The 17557-nt window shown below is 41.4% G+C and overlaps 1 protein-coding gene across 1 annotated transcript; it reads right to left on the bottom strand.

Moving 5' to 3' along the window:
• Positions 1–96: 96 nt before the first annotated feature.
• prkcda (protein kinase C, delta a) lies at positions 97–16570 on the bottom strand. The gene is made up of 18 exons (XM_075460931.1): positions 16426–16570; positions 13789–13918; positions 13458–13657; positions 13311–13377; positions 12846–13002; positions 10803–10834; positions 8902–8987; positions 8303–8432; positions 8112–8212; positions 6448–6544; positions 6176–6306; positions 5870–6043; positions 5694–5785; positions 2703–2765; positions 2239–2377; positions 1934–2122; positions 1269–1397; positions 97–1117 (listed from the first exon to the last, which is right to left on the bottom strand). Exons 2-18 carry the CDS (start codon positions 13895–13897, stop codon positions 959–961), a joined length of 2055 nt encoding a protein of 684 aa, XP_075317046.1. The 5' UTR covers positions 13898–13918; positions 16426–16570; the 3' UTR covers positions 97–958.
• Positions 16571–17557: the final 987 nt, after the last annotated feature.

Here is a 17557-nt window from a genome sequence, read left to right as displayed (position 1 = left end):
AGTTCCACAATTTGTGAATTTAAACGGTTTTGTTTTGTTTTTCATTTTCAAGTTAAGATTCTTAAATAACTGAGAACATAAAAAAGGAGCACAGGGTTGGGAGTTGATGTTTTTTTTTTTAATCAGATGTAAAATATGGAGACAGTAAAAAACAAACTAAAATAAAAAGTACATCCTCAATGAACCAATATACATGTTACAACAATATACATCTACAATGTTAATGTACAGCATTTAAAACATGTTCCACTCTGTTAATACACTTATATAACACTACTGAACTCTCCAGCTACATTCAATATTCCCCAATCTACAGACAGGACCTTTCTGTACAACTGAAAAAAAGCTGTAGATGTTTAGATTTGATCTTTATGCGTTCAGCTAACCATACAACCACATCTTCTTAGTACTGTTACAGTTCTTCAGATTTATCAAGTCAAACGCAGGAATTCAGATGATTCGATGGATAAAATTAATCTATACTTTCAAAATGGACATGTTATTGTTGTTCTGACTTATACACATGCAGTCATCTCATTTACATAATCAATATACACTTAAAGTACAGTTTATTCTACACAGTACAGTTTATTCATAGCTTTTTCCCCCTTCATGAGTTTCTATCCCAAACAGAGTTAAACTGCATGTAAAAGGGACAAAAAAATGGCTGCAAATGATAGCAGTGATGTCTGGTGGAATGTAAGGATTTTCAGCCTCCCACCATAATATTATTATTCATATAGGCATTCACAACCTCCACAAATGAGCATGCACACAAACACAATAACATTAATATATACAATACAAGGGCTTGTTTCTATGTCTATACGTACCCAAAGAGAACAGGTTGTGCTTAAAATGAAGTTACACAAATACTAACTGAGGAACAGCCAATTCATCTGTGAGTATGTGAACTGTCCACAGGAAGATCCCCTGAGTCAGACTAGCGTTACAACAATCACTTTTCTAAAAGGTGCTCCATCTCAGGGTTCATGAAGGAAAATCCTGCAAATGCAGACTGGTCCATGGAATCTATGAAGTTCTTGTCGCTGTGGGAGAGCCGCGGCTTCTCACTGAGGAACTCCCGATCAAAGTTACTGCAGTCATTTGGTGCTTTCTGTAAAATAAATAAATAAATAAATAAAAAATCTCAGCAAAAAAATGGTAAAAAAAAAAAAAAAAAAAAAAAAAAGTGACAATCGCACGATTACAGACATGCATGGACATGACCAATAGTTTCAGTGCTCAGTGACAGGAATGGAACATACCACTTTGGGTTTGAAGGGGGGCTCAACCTCTTTCCTCTCCAGGGCCTGCCAGGAAATGGTCTTGAAGAAGGGTTGCAACTTGATATTCCCCACAACTCCTAGCCTCCGTGTGGGGTCTCTCTCAAACAACTGCAGGGAAGCGAAGCCAGGAAAGATTAAATAAAAAATATGCCCCATCACATCCCAAACATGTCCACTATAGACATTGCCATTATCCAGTTGAGTTTATATTCATTTGATCAACTTATTACAGAATGAAATACTCAAATTTAAGAAACCATGGAAATAAGTACTTGAAACAGAAATGATGTCCTATTACGACATATGTAGAGTGGCTCTAAGAGGTCTTCATATGCTTCAAGCTATACTTAAAAACAATAGCTATACATTTAAAAAAATAAATTAAAAAAAACATATCTGGACATAGAGTGGCATGACTAAATTTCTCAATTAAAATGTTTGAATTTACTATCGATTTGCCTCGACTCCTGCCTTAACCCGACTCTTTTGATTTCCTCTTCTTTCTCCACACAAACTTTTCAACATCAGATCCTCGTAGATTGAATTTGGACTTATCACAACAACACAAAGATGCATTTCTCTATGCATGCTCTTTGTTGTTTTCACACAATATACACAACTGGGGGGCCAGATACAATACAGACCTGCTCAAGCAGGTCTTTGGCCTCCTTGTTGATCCAGCGGGGGTAGTGGGGAGTGTCCATGCGGATGGACTCGAACAACTCATCCTCGTCATCTCCGTGAAAAGGCGACTGACCAATAAGCATCTCATACAGCAACACCCCAAATGACCACCAGTCCACCGAGAATGAGTATTTCTGTCCCAGCAGGATCTGTGTTTGAACATAAGAATAAGAAATATTTTACACAAGCACTTCAACACGTTTGCATGCAGAGTGATAAAAAACTAAATCGGGGGTAAAAACATTCCGACTTTGGAGCACTATACCTCTGGAGCGATGTAGTCAGGAGTACCGCAGAAAGTTGTGGCGTGATCTTCTCCAAACAAATTCTCCTTGCACATGCCAAAGTCAGCGATTTTTATGTGCCCCTCGTGATCCAGCATCACGTTGTCCAACTTAAGATCTCTGGAAGCAAAACAGTGGGAGTAATATTGTAAAGAAATGGCAGATTCTTTGGATACAATAAGAGAGTAAGTTTCGGAACAGTTTTGAGCGTTCTGAACAGCACCCACATTCAGTTTTCTTTACAGTCACTGTTCAGCATACAGGTGTCAAAATGTGTGGGATCACCTAACCAGGCAATTTTAGACTCTCTGAATGTTCATTTTCACATTCAACAGGCAGCTGAACTGAAATCATTGGTGTGTATTAAAAATATATATATATATGTGTGATAAAGAAAGTGTTTGTGTAGCGTACAATCGAATGTACATCATATTTTTGTTCTGACCTGTAGATGATGCCTTTGGAATGCAAGAACTGAAGACCACAAATGATCTCAGCAGAGTAGAACCTGGAAGAAGAGATGACAGAGACGGACAGATGTCAGGCATCCATCTCTGATGGAGAAGCGGCACGTCTGCTCTCTGGCTATCTCAATACATATCTCACGAGTTGGCAGCTGAATGCTGGTGTCACTGAAGACTCGTTTCAGCGTAGACCTGAATTATTGAGGAGGACATTTGTATGGAGTCTGAGACAAGTGAATAACGCTCTCATAATGTGAAACCCAAGAGCCGAAAGATTAGCCTATTCCTGACCTGCTTCCCTTACCATGTGTCAGATAAAACGATTGAGTGCTGAAAGCAGACAGAGCAACCGTCAGTCTAAAACCCTTTCTGGTCATTCACTGTGAATGACTGAATAAACGGTCTGGTTAGCTGCTCAACAACTTCATTAATCATAAGCATAGCTCTCATGTAACAAGTAAGAAAGCAAAACCTGTACATACAACAAAACAAGAGAGAATGTCAAATGAGGTCTAGTTTAAGTAAGCCGAGTTAACTATGTGAGAAATGACAGACTGGACTCTCTTTAATGGTTTAACAGATCAGTGCTATCTACTTTGTGTTGGCAGAGAGGTCATCTAAAAGTCTCCAGTTCAGTCACTGCCAAAGGAAAAAATGTTGCATAACCAGTTACAAAAGATACACTCCTTTCGTGTGGCAGCAACACACAACAAAACAATGTATAGAACAGAGACTAAACTGCATAAGTGCTGAGTAATACTGGAATGGAGTTTCAGCCGCTGGTGCACTGCAACTTGTAGAAAAAAAAATGCACACAGCAGAAATTACATATAGAGTTAATTTGTGTTTAAACCACTTATCAATGACGGGTTACAGACAGCCTCAGGAAGGATGCAGTGTCAGAGAGAATTAAAAAACAAGCGGAAAGAGTTCAAACTCAAAATGTCTTTCCACAAAATTCTTTCTGAATGACTTCCAGTTGTTTACTGCATATTAACAAGATGTAGAGAAAAGAAAGTGCGGCTACATATTGTTTGGAAATCGATACAGCAATACTCCTCATACATCATTTATGAATGCAGTCTTTTAGGACTCATATAGTGATATATCTTAACACAAGCTGGATGCTTCAGCTACCATAATTTCCAGTTAGTTAAAAAAAAAAAAAGAAAGAAAGTTAACTGTCTAGTTTCTGGCATTATAAAATCCTAAGTAGGTGCACTGCAGAAACATGTGCAAACACATAAATGAATGCATTGTGTGAAGGCCTCGGTCTCACTCAGTGAGGATAAACTATCTAGGATGAATACAGTCACTGAGTGAGGAGTGTTTGCCAACATAAGATCAGGTATCGGTGTTTACAAAGTAGAGAATTACTTCTGTTATCTCATGAGTCCAAGACACATACAATGGTTTAACTACAGGAGATGTAATGGCACTGTTAGAGCAGTGACTGTGCACACGGGGAGGCAGACGCATAAAACTCCATGTAGTTTAACAACCAAAACTGTTTATACGCACAAAAATGGATATAAAATGTGTCTGCACATTGTTTTGGCCAGTTTTATAGTCTTGCACACAAATGGTTTACTTTCATAAATCTCAGTCCTTGTGAAACTGTAAACACATGGATGGGCCTGATTTTCACTCGCTTTTCAGCTTTGACTGGTTGCTGGCACTCCCCTAATTAGTCTATTTAGTTTGGCTATAGGAAAGAAAATACAACTAATTAGACAACAATGGCTGCGAGGGCAAAGAAGAAGTATGATTTTCCCACATGTGAATATGAGTCACTTATCAGTGAAGCAAGGCAGTTAACCAGAACCAAAACTGCAGAGTGAAAATAGTAACAAGCGGTCGGCTCTGCAAGTACAAAGCAAAGGCAGAAGTAAAAAACAAAAGGTCTGAAAAGGTCAAGAGGCCATGTGGATGTTCGCACCGTCGCCTCACAGCAAGACAGTTCCTGGTTTGAATCCCAACCGGGGTGTTTCTGCGTGGTGTTTGCATGTTTTACCCATGCATGCACGTGCTCTCTCTGGGAACTCTGGCTTCCTCCCACCATCAAAAAAAAAAACATGCAAATTTGTTCATTTGCGACTGAATTGACCCTCGGAGTGAGTCTGACCATCTCTATGTTGGCCCAGTAAGGGGCTAGCAACCTGTCCAGAGTGTACGCTGCCTCTCACCCCAGTTCTTAACTGAATCAAGCATGTACCAAATGATGGTCCGATTCCAAACGAGAGGCAAAAGTGAATCAGTCCATACAAAATCGCATCAGGGCTATGGGCAAAGGACAGACAAACCCTGCCTCATCTACAACAGATGAACTTATAACATGGACAATAAACAGTCTTGTACCAATAGTGCCTGGTATGTTGGCTGTTTTCTTAAATGGCCTTTTGAAACTTTGAGGGTCAAATCTACATTAATGTTTTTTTTTTCCAAATCAAAACACAGAAGCCTACATTGTGCGTTTTCCTCTTGCCAACACACATAAAATAATAATGACTCTTCCATCTATCTCTAACCTTGATTTGTGTGTTTCACAGCACCTGGTAAAGAAATGTTAGCAATGTAATTAACGAGAAACTTTTTCAAACCTCACACTTTCTTTGGCCAGCTTGGCATTGATTTTCTGGAGGAATTCCCAAAGTGTGATAAGAGGTGGGTGGCAGTAGCTGATACCTCCCCATAAACACACAACAGTACACAGGCGCTAAGAGTTGTTCTCTCCTTACAAGGCCTGTCTGTATTGAACAAGAGCTAATGGATACCAGCCAGCCTTTAGTGCATCTAACTTCAGTACATTATGTACAAGAAAAAAAAACATGATGGGGGGGAAAAAGAAAGAGTAAGCATGTCCTGTTCTTTACAAGAACCACCTTTCAGTCAACTCATTGATTCTGTGTCTGAGTTACTGAGCAGGCACATGAGCATGTGAGTGCTCAGCAAAGATGGCAGGTGTGACTCACGTGGCTCTGTAGAGCTCAAAACGCCCTTTCTCCTGAATATGAAACATCAGATCACCGCCATTCAGATACTCCATCACAAAGAACAGATGCTCCTGCAGAGAAAATCCACTTTTAGTATCTCTGACATAATTCAGGTCAATGCTGCTGAGTGTACGAAAGACGCAGACAAGGAGCACCTTTGTCTGGAAAGTGGAATAAAGGTGTGTGAGGAAGGGGTTTTCCCAGGCTAAAGCCAAGACTCTCTTCTCGACCATAGTGCACTCCACATCGTCATCCATCAGCACAACATCTTTCTTCAGAGCCTTCACTGCAAAGTACTCCCCACACCCCTTCAGCTCTGCCAGGAGAACCTACAAAGAGAAGAGAACATTGTGGACAAATACATGCATATATGCTGCAGCTCACTGTTTGATAGAAGGCTCTTAGAGGCTTACAGTTTACATTGCAGTTACAAAAGCTGACAGGTGTAAGCTAGAGGGTACCTTGCCAAAGCTGCCTTTTCCTAACACCTTGTGCAAGATGAAGTTGTCTACGTTGATGCGGGTCAAATGGGTAATGCGAGACTGTGGCCGTGGGCTGGATCCTTCCCACAGTCTGCCATAAGTAGGCCCATCTAATGAACAAACAAATTACCAGACATAGCAATTACTGATGCACATAATTACTTTAAACCTTGCTTTATTATCGCTTACAGAGCCTAGACGAATACATGCAAGTAAGAAATTTGCAAGTGCATAGAAAATTGCTCACTGACCATTAATGTCAAGTCCACCAAGTTTGTTCACTTCGTCATATACTCCAATATCAGGCAGATTAGTCAGGTTCGGATCTGAACGGTGAGTGGATGACTTCTGATGACAGACATAAATAAATTTTTTAAAAAAAGAACACAAAGATCAAATGTCACACTGAACAATCTGTCCATACACAAGCTACGAAATTGAAATTTAACTTTCAAGATCGATGAAAAGTCTTTTCTTTATAGTCCCAAATGAAAAAGGAACTTGTGATGAAGAGATTCCAGTATAATGTGTTGTGTGAAACTGTCTGATTAAAGACTGGGTTTATTGTTAAAACAATTATAGGAACAATGTTCGGCCAATGAAGGTAACCCAGTTGGGAACATGGTTAGTCAAAAATGATAAAAGAAATCTTGATCCTTTCAACATGTTTAGTAAAGATCTTTCTCCAGGTCTCTTTAGTCATTTCCACACCAAATGTACTGTATTCAAACCCACTCAAACAAGGCATTTAAATCCTTTCCCAATTCAGCGGTAGCTTATTATCCTCAGCGTTCTGAGACCTAGAGTGTATTCAGAATGGTTCCTGTAACTAAAACTACCTCCCAGGGGACAAGGCTGTAACTACAACAACGTGATGGGATGGCATTACACTGCAGCCTTGAGGCTGCATTGAACAACAGCCCCTGATAATCAATACTTTCTTAGATAATTAGACTTGTTTATCATCCCTTCCTGGACTGCAGACGTCTGTCTGCACTGCATGACTGAGAATGCACTGCCAGCCGTTTTGCAGACAGGTTAAATCAAATAATCTCGTATTTTTCCGTCCACCAGCTGTTGCAGTGAGTTTCAGAGCTTCCATGTGTCACACATGCGTTTCTGTAAAGAATTACAGAGTGGTGCCTGATCTTGCCGCCCTGAGCGCAGCATCCTAAGTGAAAATATTGTGTGCACCTGGGTGTTGCTTTCCCATCAATGCAGATGGGAGCAGGAAACTGATAAATACCAACAACAACTGCTGTGTTATTTGAGGTGGGCCTAAATGCCAATAAAACATTTCCCATTACACTCAAAAGCCAGATGTTAGCAGAGGTTAGTGGATTTTTTTTGGCTGCAGTAAGAAAGGGCTTTTGAGATCTGTCGTGCAATGTCATGCCTGCATTTGTTTTCCAGTCAAAACAAAATGTCATGCAGCTTGATTTCCACTGATGTAAATATTTAACTGTATTTTCAAATTCACCTGAGCCGATCAATATCATGCAGATACGTATGTGTGAGGATGTTTTGATTGGCATTTTTCCCACACTCGTTGTTATATTTTTTTGGCACGTGATAGTTCAGAAACACTCTTGGACAACATCTAAATTAGTGAAACTAAACTTTAGACTCACCTCCAGACAAATAAGCCCTGAAGAGAAAACAATGCAGTTTTGTAGGTATGAATATTTTTTGAAAGATTAAAATCAACTTGAAGCACACTTTTTCTAAACCCATCGTAGTATACTAAATCACGCTATAATAGATAGATAAGAGTCTTAAAGAGATTTACATAGGTTGCATGATACTTAAGACATTTGTCATTTCAATTTTTTCCACTTTACTTTGACTTAAACAACTAAAGACGTTTGGGTTTGACCGAGCAGTTTGTGACTTGTGACCATGTCCGTGAACTCACCTGACTGACTTGTGTCAGTGCTTCGGCTAGTAGTTTCTGATTGATACCACAAAGGTTGGCTACTTTATCTTGACACTTGTGATGAACGTTCATGGCACAATCTACGAAAAGACCAAAACAAATACGTCAAACGTGAAAGCACACTTACACACCAGTAGCCATCTGTTCGATTATATACATCTGCAATCTACCTTCACACTTCAGGCCCTGTTTGACCAGGCCCCACAGCAGGCTTCCACAGTGGTCGCAGAAGGTGGGACTCATGTAGTTGTGGGTCTTGAAACGGTGCGGCATGTCAATTTTAAAGCGCTCCTTCTGGAACTATGGGAGCAAAGACACGAATCACCTCCATGGATAACTATGGGCAGGCTGGTTCTGTACCAACATGGCTCCTGCCTTATCTTCCTTTTAGAGGAGGATTTGTCTTGTTTTGCCCTCACTTAGTTTGATCAGTCAGACGTGTCTACAGTGCTGATTACAAGTCGCTCCCAAGTTTAATTCAAGACCACGATCATTGCTCTTTGTGTCTTACATCTAGATCAGTTGAAACATTCTCCTCTATCCATTAATATCTGCAGTCAATAAAAAGAACTTATATGAATGCAAAGCATCTGTCAATGTAGTCTGACTCAGCAACACAAGATGATCTGATGAAACAACCACTGCTAAGAAGGGATAAAGCAAAGACGGCAAGAAGAGCCCACAAAGAGCTGACAACCAAACACTGAACTTGAGACATACGGACAACGCTCACAGCACATGGCGTGCTGTAGAAATGAGTGTTGCATACCACAGTATCCCGACTGTTGGCTGCAGTACCAGTACATCTGCCGATGATTTTGTCTATGCATTTCTTGTGGATGGCCGCATTGCACTCTGCAAAAAAAAGCAAATTTTGAAGTGATTTACTTTGATTCACTGCTTGTGTGTTCTTCATACACACAATAGTAGCAAAACAGTGAAGAGGTATTTCTTTTCAGGCTCAGGTACACCATTTAATATACACCACCAATATACAGTCACGTGAAAAAATTAGGACACCCCATTAAAGAGTCAGCTCTTTATTAAGAAATGTTCACATATCAATGTCCAAAATTGTTTTTATTTATTTCTCAAAAAGAAAGTTATTTAATTGCAACTAAACAACCAAAATTAACATCGTTTTAGTCATGAAACAAAAGTTATGAACAAAAATGCATATTATAATGGAGGAAAAAGTTAGGACACCCTACCCTCTAATAACTAGTGTTGCCCCCTTTGGCTGAAATGACTTCAGTGAGACGCTTCTTGTAGCCACCTACCAATCTCTGACATCGATCTGAAGAAAGTTTGCCCCACTCCTCAATGCAGAATTCTTTCAGCTGTGAGATGTTTGAGGGGCGTCTGGCATGTACAGCTCGTTTTAAATCACTCCACAGCATCTCAATTGGATTAAGATCTGGACTTTGACTTGGCCATTCCAGGACTCTCCACTTCTTAGTTTTTAGCCAGTCCTTGGTGGATTTACTGGTATGTTTTGGGTCATTGTCATGTTGCAGGGTCCAGTTCCGCTTCAGCTTTAATTTTTTTACAGATGGTTTCACATGTTCCTCAAGCACCCTCTGATACACAGCAGAATTCGTGGTGGATTCTATGATGGTGAGCTGGCCAGGTCCCGCTGCAGCAAAGCATCCCCAAACCATGACACTTCCACCTCCATGCTTCACAGTTGGTATGAGGTTCTTTTCTTGGAATGCTGTATTTGGTTTACGCCAGACATGTCTTGTTTTCTGGTGTCCAAATAATTCAACTTTGGACTCATCTGTCCAAAGAACATTATTCCAGAAGTCCTGGTCTTTGTCTGCATTCTCTCTGGCAAACTTCAGTCTGGCCTTAATGTTTTTCTTAGAGAGCAAAGGTTTCCTCCTTGCAAACCTCCCATGAAAATTAAACTTGTGTAGTCTCTTTCTGATAGTTGAGTCATGCACTTTCACATCAACAGTAGCTAAAGCCTGCTGTAGGTTCTTTGATGAAATTTTAGGATTTTTCATGACTTCCTTTAGCATCTTACGGTGAACTTGCTTGGACGGCCAGACCTGGGCAAGGTCACAGTTGTTTTGAATGTCCTCCACTTGTAAACAATTTTTACGGATGGTGGAATGACTGATGTTAAAATCTTTGGAGATAGTTTTAAATCCCTTTCCAGACTCATAAGCAGACACAAACTTCTTTCTGAAGGCGTCAGGCAGCTCTTTGGATCTCACCATGGTGCTCACTCTTACTTCAACAGTCAGGGACACACCAAACTAAATTTCTGAGGTTTAAATGGGGTAAGCCTCATTCAACATGCTGGGTAACGATGTTCTGATCATGTGCACCTGATATGATACACCTGTGTGTGATCTTAACTATTTTAAGTGGCCCAATATATAGGGGTGTCCTAATTTATTCCTCACCAGAAATTGCATTCTTTTTGAATTACATTTTACATAAAGTTGTAAAAAGGCGTTTCTTAATTTTTGATTGTTTAGTCATATTACTTGGATATCTCACTACTGTTAAATTTAATATTAAATATCCACATGTCCAAATATGTTAAAGAATATACAGGTTTTCATAGGGTGTCCTAATTTTTTCACGACTGTATTTTTTCAGCCGTTTTTAAATATAGCACAGAGCACTGTTTTTTTCCTTTCATCACTGAACACTTACGTCTGCATTTATAGCCTTGCTTGTTGAGTCCCCTGTGAGAGACAGAGAGATAGAAAGGAGTTGATCATCATGTGAATAACATTCTGATCAATTACTTGATGAAGTATAAAATAGCTGCCCTGCCAACCGACAAGCAACTATAAGCAGTAACCAACACTAAAATTCTGAGTGGGACAAACTTTCATTGGCTTTCATTGGTTAATTAGACGAAGGGGAATATTTTCACATATTGTTAATCCATTGGAAAAGACAGAACACCTTAATTCTTTTCTCTCACATTCATGTCTGCCACTCGCTGAACAGACTGCGGTTGAGCAGACATCTGCTATATCTATTTGGTCCAATTAGCTGCCGCACACCCGCATGATCATTACATAACGAAGCAATACTAGTTCTCCTTGAGCCCAAAGCCGAAAGGAGCTGAGAGGGACTGTTTTAGAGGTTTTTAACAAAACATAGCTTCATTTTTCTGTAGGTGCTTTTTCTTTAAAAGAAAAAAATGCCAAAATTATCTGAAAAAGTCACAGAATCTAGTTTAACGTGTGTCCATGGTCAATATTGATTTGGTGTGTGTGGAATTAGAGGGGAAGGACAGATATAACACGTGTGTGTGTGTGAGAGAGAGAGAGAGAGAGAGAGAGAGAGAGAGAGAGTGCTGCGTGAGGCTAAATCAAAGAATTGCATACAGCCAACACTGTGTGGGAATCCAACAACAAACATTTGACTCTTTGCAGTAACTGCTGGTCAACCAGGAAATGTTTTCGTTGAGGGCAGCCTTTAAGTAGATCACCCTGATCTCTTCCTCAGTGAGATCAAATTGGTGACCAAAACAGAAAACTGATATCTGCAGCTATCAAAAGATACATTCTCTGGGTTTTATCATTAACATACAGGAAGTCAGTCCTTAAAGGATCACTTCATGCTCTCTCAGAACCAGAGTCACGGCCCACCAACATAAGGAAAACAAGGTGGTTTAGATGGTTGTTCCCATTTCTTTTAGTCTGGGATAACGGCACACATCTTCAGTTCATCCCTCTATGCGTCACTTCACTGTTTGTATTGGAAGTGTCACAAATAGATTTTGATGAGAAAAAAAAAGAAGGAAGAAATCCCAAAGCATTCAATAAAAAAACAATGTTCCCTGACCGTCTGACATAAGCCGCATTCAGACAGAGCAGTTCTAAGAACGCCGTTCTAAGAACGGTCCTCCTCGAATTTCGTTCTAATAGCTGTCCTTCCCCAGCGGAACTGTTTCAGTCTGCATTCGCACATGAGTCGGGACTGATGCGCCGCGCGGAGCCGTCTGCGTCAGCGACGTGTTACTTTAGCGCCACATTCAACATAAGGAGTAAGTAAGGAGAAAAGTAAGGAGATAAGAAAAAAACACCACAAAGAAGCTAACATGGAGAGCCGGGAGGCCACCGTGTTCATAGTCTACATGACGGTGATATTAATCATGGACAATCACATCAGGCGTCTAACATGGAGGCTGGAAGAGCTCACAGAGAGTCAGGAGACGAAGGATCGAGCGCAGGCGATACTTCTTGGTTTCATGAAGGAAGGAGAGCAGAGCGCCGCAGACAAAGGAGACGACGTGTGAGTTTAACTTTTTAAACACGCGCAGGTTGTGTCCGTGTCATATGAGTAAACATTTCAGCTGTGACAACATGACAAGGGGCGTAGCTACCGACCACCAAACACCTCCATCGGATGTGTTCCTATAGAACCCAGAAAAGACCCAGCTGAGGAGAAGGAGCTAAAATGGTTATTGGAACTGAGGGCCATGGTGCCGAGTTCCTGTATGTGCGAATGCGGGAAAAAACGGCCCCGTTCCTGAAAAGGTCATAGGAACTCCCAAAGGTTCCTACAGTGCGAATGCGGCTATACACTCTAGACAGAGTGTATCATAAAATGTCAGAAATCACACTCTCAGACAGCGCTGGATGTTTTCACATATCAGGAAGGTCCTACACACAAGGTTTTTAATATCACTGTATGATTCTGAAGGTGTGTTTACAGGACCGAAGTGTAGACCGGACTGACCAGACAAATTCTCTGCACACAGAGCAGAAAGTGGGCTGTCGGAAGAAAGTGGCGATGAACTCATGGTTCTTTATGAAGTGGATCTTGGCCTGCTTTATGGCTCCTCGTCTACGGTTCAGGGTGGGAGCCTCTTCCTCCTTCCCAGCCTGCTTACTCTCTTCAAGATACAGAGAGAAAAAAAAAAACTGATTAGACATTGTGCAACACTTGAGAGGAAGAGCAAAGGTCAGTACATAGATACAAATTGATAGCCTTAGTGATGTCATGTCAAAGCTTGGGAAGGATCAGAAACATTATCAAAGGGAAAGCGAGGGTAAGTAGCTGGCAAGTTTGCCTACTTGAGAATGAGAAGGGTGCTCTTATGGTCATGTTTAAATTGATAATCAGAGGCACTGAATTTAAGAAACCTACAAGTTGGCATAAAAAAAAAGGTCAGAAAAGAAAGAACATTTTGTTTAATTTCACCTGTATCCGCACCCTCCAAAAAATACTGCACCGCCATCATCACCTTCCCAGAGGGATGGAGATCCACCTGAACACAAAACAAACAAAACCAGTCAAACAAGACCCTCAGACATCGCTCTAAGGGACAGATAATATTTCATGTCCTACCCAGAATTCAGCCCGTCCATTGGCTTTCTTGCAGCGCTCTGCAAGGACAGAAACACCGACCGAGACCTCAGCCAGAGGCTCCTCTGCTGTTTTCATCAGCAAGACCTCAAGCACACGACCCTCATAGATGTGTGCATCAAAACTGGATTTCCAGGCCGGGTACATGGTAGGTTTCCTCTGAACCAGCGTCTTACCTCGTTCTGTGGGGAAGAACAAAAAAACATATATCTCTTGGTATTAGTTTAAGGACAGGAAATGAGAAGCAGTGACAACTCGGTTTACGGCAACTTCTGTAAATGAGAGGACAACTGGTGCAACAAAGGATTCTCACCAGTTGTCAAAGCTTCCTTCATCTTGATCGCACAGAAGGGTGTGTCTGCCGGTGGAGGCAGGATACCCAAGTCGTACGAGTTAAAGGCTATCCTCAAAAAAGGAGCCATGGCGACGAGTACCAGGATCACCTGTTCGAAAAGATGGACAAACACGGTTTTATCCCGGTTGCATTCATACGTTACAAAATACCATTTATTTACACACACACATTCATGGCCAGTCTTTTGTCCAATTTTCCTACTGCACACGTTTCATAATCCCATGCAGCAAAACTGTTGGGTCCCATCTGACATGTGCACCGTGAGACCAAATGTTAACAGAGAGAGAAGATAAGGTAGCACTTCTTTAGTTGATGTCAGAGAAACAGATTCAACACCTTCCTGTCTCTGTGACGCAGCAAGAGCCACACATAAAATCAGTAGATGGCTGTGTCAGCGGTGACAATACAAGCTCTGCTGAAACACAGTGAAACTAACAGAGAAGACTCATGTTGAGACATTTAACTTGAGTGACACCCAAAAGGTGACGAAAAGGAGTACGAAAAGTATTTCAACCTTTCGTCAGCAACACCTGTTTTAGTGTGGAGGACTGTTGCAGGCTTTCTTCATTCAACCTCAAAACTGACTGATGGACACACCAATAAACTAAAAGAGTGATAATGATAATAAAGACATGTATTCTTTGACCAGCTAAAAAAAAGAGGTTACATTAAAAGATAGCTGCATCCCTCGTGCTTTAAAGGTGAAACACATACTTGGTGTTAAAACACTGGTGAACAATCGATAACAACCTCTGCTCAGGGCACCAGTTACTGCATGCATCATTTGCTGCTTGCATAAGCTTACACGTGCTACAGACACAGCCACAACTATTTCTATTTCTAAAAGAGCCCATGCTCCACCAGCTTCTGTATGTGCAATTCAAAAGGTGATACCCATTAATCTCACATGTTGGCGAGGAATGTACATGCGGCCTCTTAACTTGTTTACTTCCCTGTCGCCGTGCTTTTACAGTGCCTAGTTTTCTGAGAGGTTGCAGCAGCAACAGTGGAGGTGTTTGCCTGTACTTCAAAAGAAGAACAGGCCTCAACACGTAGCTAATCCAAACACAAGCATGCTGTGCTCCACAGTCGGCCTAGATGGTATTCAGATGTCTAAAACCATAACCGCCCACAGTGAGACAGGAAAAGTAAAGCAAGTCAAGAAAAAAGTATGTACAAGGAGGGGAGGGTGATGAACGACAATGTTCACCCACTCTCTGCAGCTGTTAGCTGTGATGTCAGGGTTTTTGGAATAAATGGATCAGAGAACACTGGGCAGTAGGGATTGATTGCCAAGCACTGTTCATGTGAGGTTTCAATTTGTCCCATCTATTGAATTAACTAGTCCTTCCCAATGTACCAGCATACTCCAACTTGTAAACTTCTTAGAAAGCCGCAAAATAAAGTCTACTTCCTGATATCCTAATTAATGAACAACCCACAAAAATAAGTTTTTGTGGTGTTGCCATAACAGCACGATCACACACACAGTCTAAGCTCAAAGACTATGTAATTATTACTATGTAATAATCAACTACAACACTAGGTGTATGATATAAAATAATACAGTTGTACTGGTGATGTTTGAAATCAAGTGATGCATGACGGGCAGAGTAACACAGGAAAAGAGAAATAACGAAACGGAGCTTGCGGAGTAAACTGCTGTCAAATGAAATTACAAAAGTCATCCTCTTTGGAAAGTTTCAAGTTAGGACAGACTTTCTGCATTCAAATTCACTCTCACTGCTGATGGCAAGCTGTCTGACGAGCTCCTCCAACCCAAGTGCCGCGGGTCTAACACCGATACATTTCAAGGAGGGATTTCAGTGAGCGCGCCTGATTTTTCTGAAGTAACAACGGATGTGGTCGGTTGTCAGTAGGCTCAACGCAGATGTCACTTTGCAACTGACTCACACGGCAGCTTGCAGCCAGAATGTCTTTATGACAAATAATTGTTTTGTTGCCCATGTTGGCCAGACCTGCTCGCGTCCCTCTCCACGTACCAAGTATCTACATAATCTGTGACCGAACCGGAATCCCACACCGCCGCCACGGCGGCACGTAATGCAGTCTGATACCCACAGTTAGGTTACCTGCTGTATGTGTAGACCGGGCAGCGTATTTTTGACAGATGTAAAGTGGCTGCCACCAATGCCATCGATGAGTGTCTGCTGTAACCTCCCCTGTCAATGTCTGTTATATTTCCCTCCCTGATCCCGTAGCGCCATCAACTTTGGCAGGTCACAGAATCCGCTGCAACGTTTCAGGTTCATTAAAAGAAGGTACACGAACGACTTAAAAAAAAGTTGTTAATGACAAAACTATGGTGTCTTTGCAAACACGTGGCAACATACTGTCATTACGACGAAGAACAGTTTGCTTTCAACAGTTTAGACCGCAAAGAAGTAGTTTAGTATGGCGCCAACGGTCGTGAGCAAAAGCGTTAACGTTACAGTTTGTTCCTCAACGGATGAAAGACGAAGTAGAAGAAAGGTACATTTGTTGGGGTTTTAGAGCAACAATCTGCAAGCCGTAAAACGTGGACGTCTGAAACTCATAAAGTACAACTGAAGAGAATAATAGTAGCAGTCTCACCTCGTCCTGAAAAGTCAATGCTGGTCCTTTTTCACCGCAACCCAACGAAAGTTACTCTTTTTCTTCCTCTCCTTTTTTTCGCTCTGTGATTCCGTCGATTGAGGAAGTGTGGTGCGCGCTCTCTGTGGCTCCCTCTGCAAGCTGTGACGTTTACCTGGTATGCAGCACGCACACACACGCACACACACACGCGCGCACACACGCGCGCAGGGTGCGTCTGTGACACCCAGCTGCCCTGATTTACATAAATGTAGTTTTAGTTAATTTATCTTTTTTTTTTTTTTTTTTACACATAGTCTAAACTGTTCCGAGGCCCTAAAATATAGAGCTGTTTCATTTAATATTGCCCCCCCCCTCTCTGAGTGGTGGTGTGGGTTCATCACTGCAGACCTGTTGATCACCTGAGCTGAAAAAAACCTGCCAAGTTCACTACTTCTCATAAACATCTGCATTGCTGGTGCATGTGCCCTAGATTAGCCAACATCCTGGTATGCGGGGAAGAGTTTTTTTTTTTTTTTTTTTTTTTTTTCCACGGCATTTGAAGCGTTTGTGTGACAGGGGGTGGAGTCACGTGGCTGCGACTGTAGGCTGAAGGAGTAGTTTTGAGGCTTGAGCAGAAAGGTTTTGCTGGTGAGGAGGTGGCACATTTTGCTCCTGCAGCCAAAGTTTGCTATCTTGTTCTAAAGCATCACATGCAATCAAAATGATCCATATTCTTTATATGTCTCCAGTCTGTATCCACCCCCTTACTCTCACATACGCATCCAAAAGTGTGTACAAATGAGCATGAGAAGAGGGCGACTTATGCCAAGTGAGCTATTTTGATATGATTATACAAAAGAAATATTGGCTGAAGTGAAAAAAGACCTAAATGAAGAATGATAAATTCCTCTAGGATGGCTCGTAATTTAAGGCACAGTTGATTAAGAACTGAATTTGCTGCTGTAAGTAAATATAAGACTGAAAGTGTCAGGAAAAGGCTAACAAGGGGACAGGTGTGCCGGTATTCCCCTCTTGCATCTGAAGCCCTCCATTACAGGCGGACTCTGACTCATGGCAGATGCAGGAAGTCTACAGTGGAGAATAGGTGCGTGAGATAAAGACTTATCTGCACAGACATGCCTTCAAAACT

Source organism: Odontesthes bonariensis, chromosome 3 (assembly GCF_027942865.1).
Source record: "Odontesthes bonariensis isolate fOdoBon6 chromosome 3, fOdoBon6.hap1, whole genome shotgun sequence".
Classification (NCBI taxonomy): Eukaryota; Metazoa; Chordata; class Actinopteri; order Atheriniformes; family Atherinopsidae; genus Odontesthes; species Odontesthes bonariensis.
Note: the sequence above shows the minus strand (reverse complement) of the source record. Positions and strands in the feature narration are given on the sequence as shown.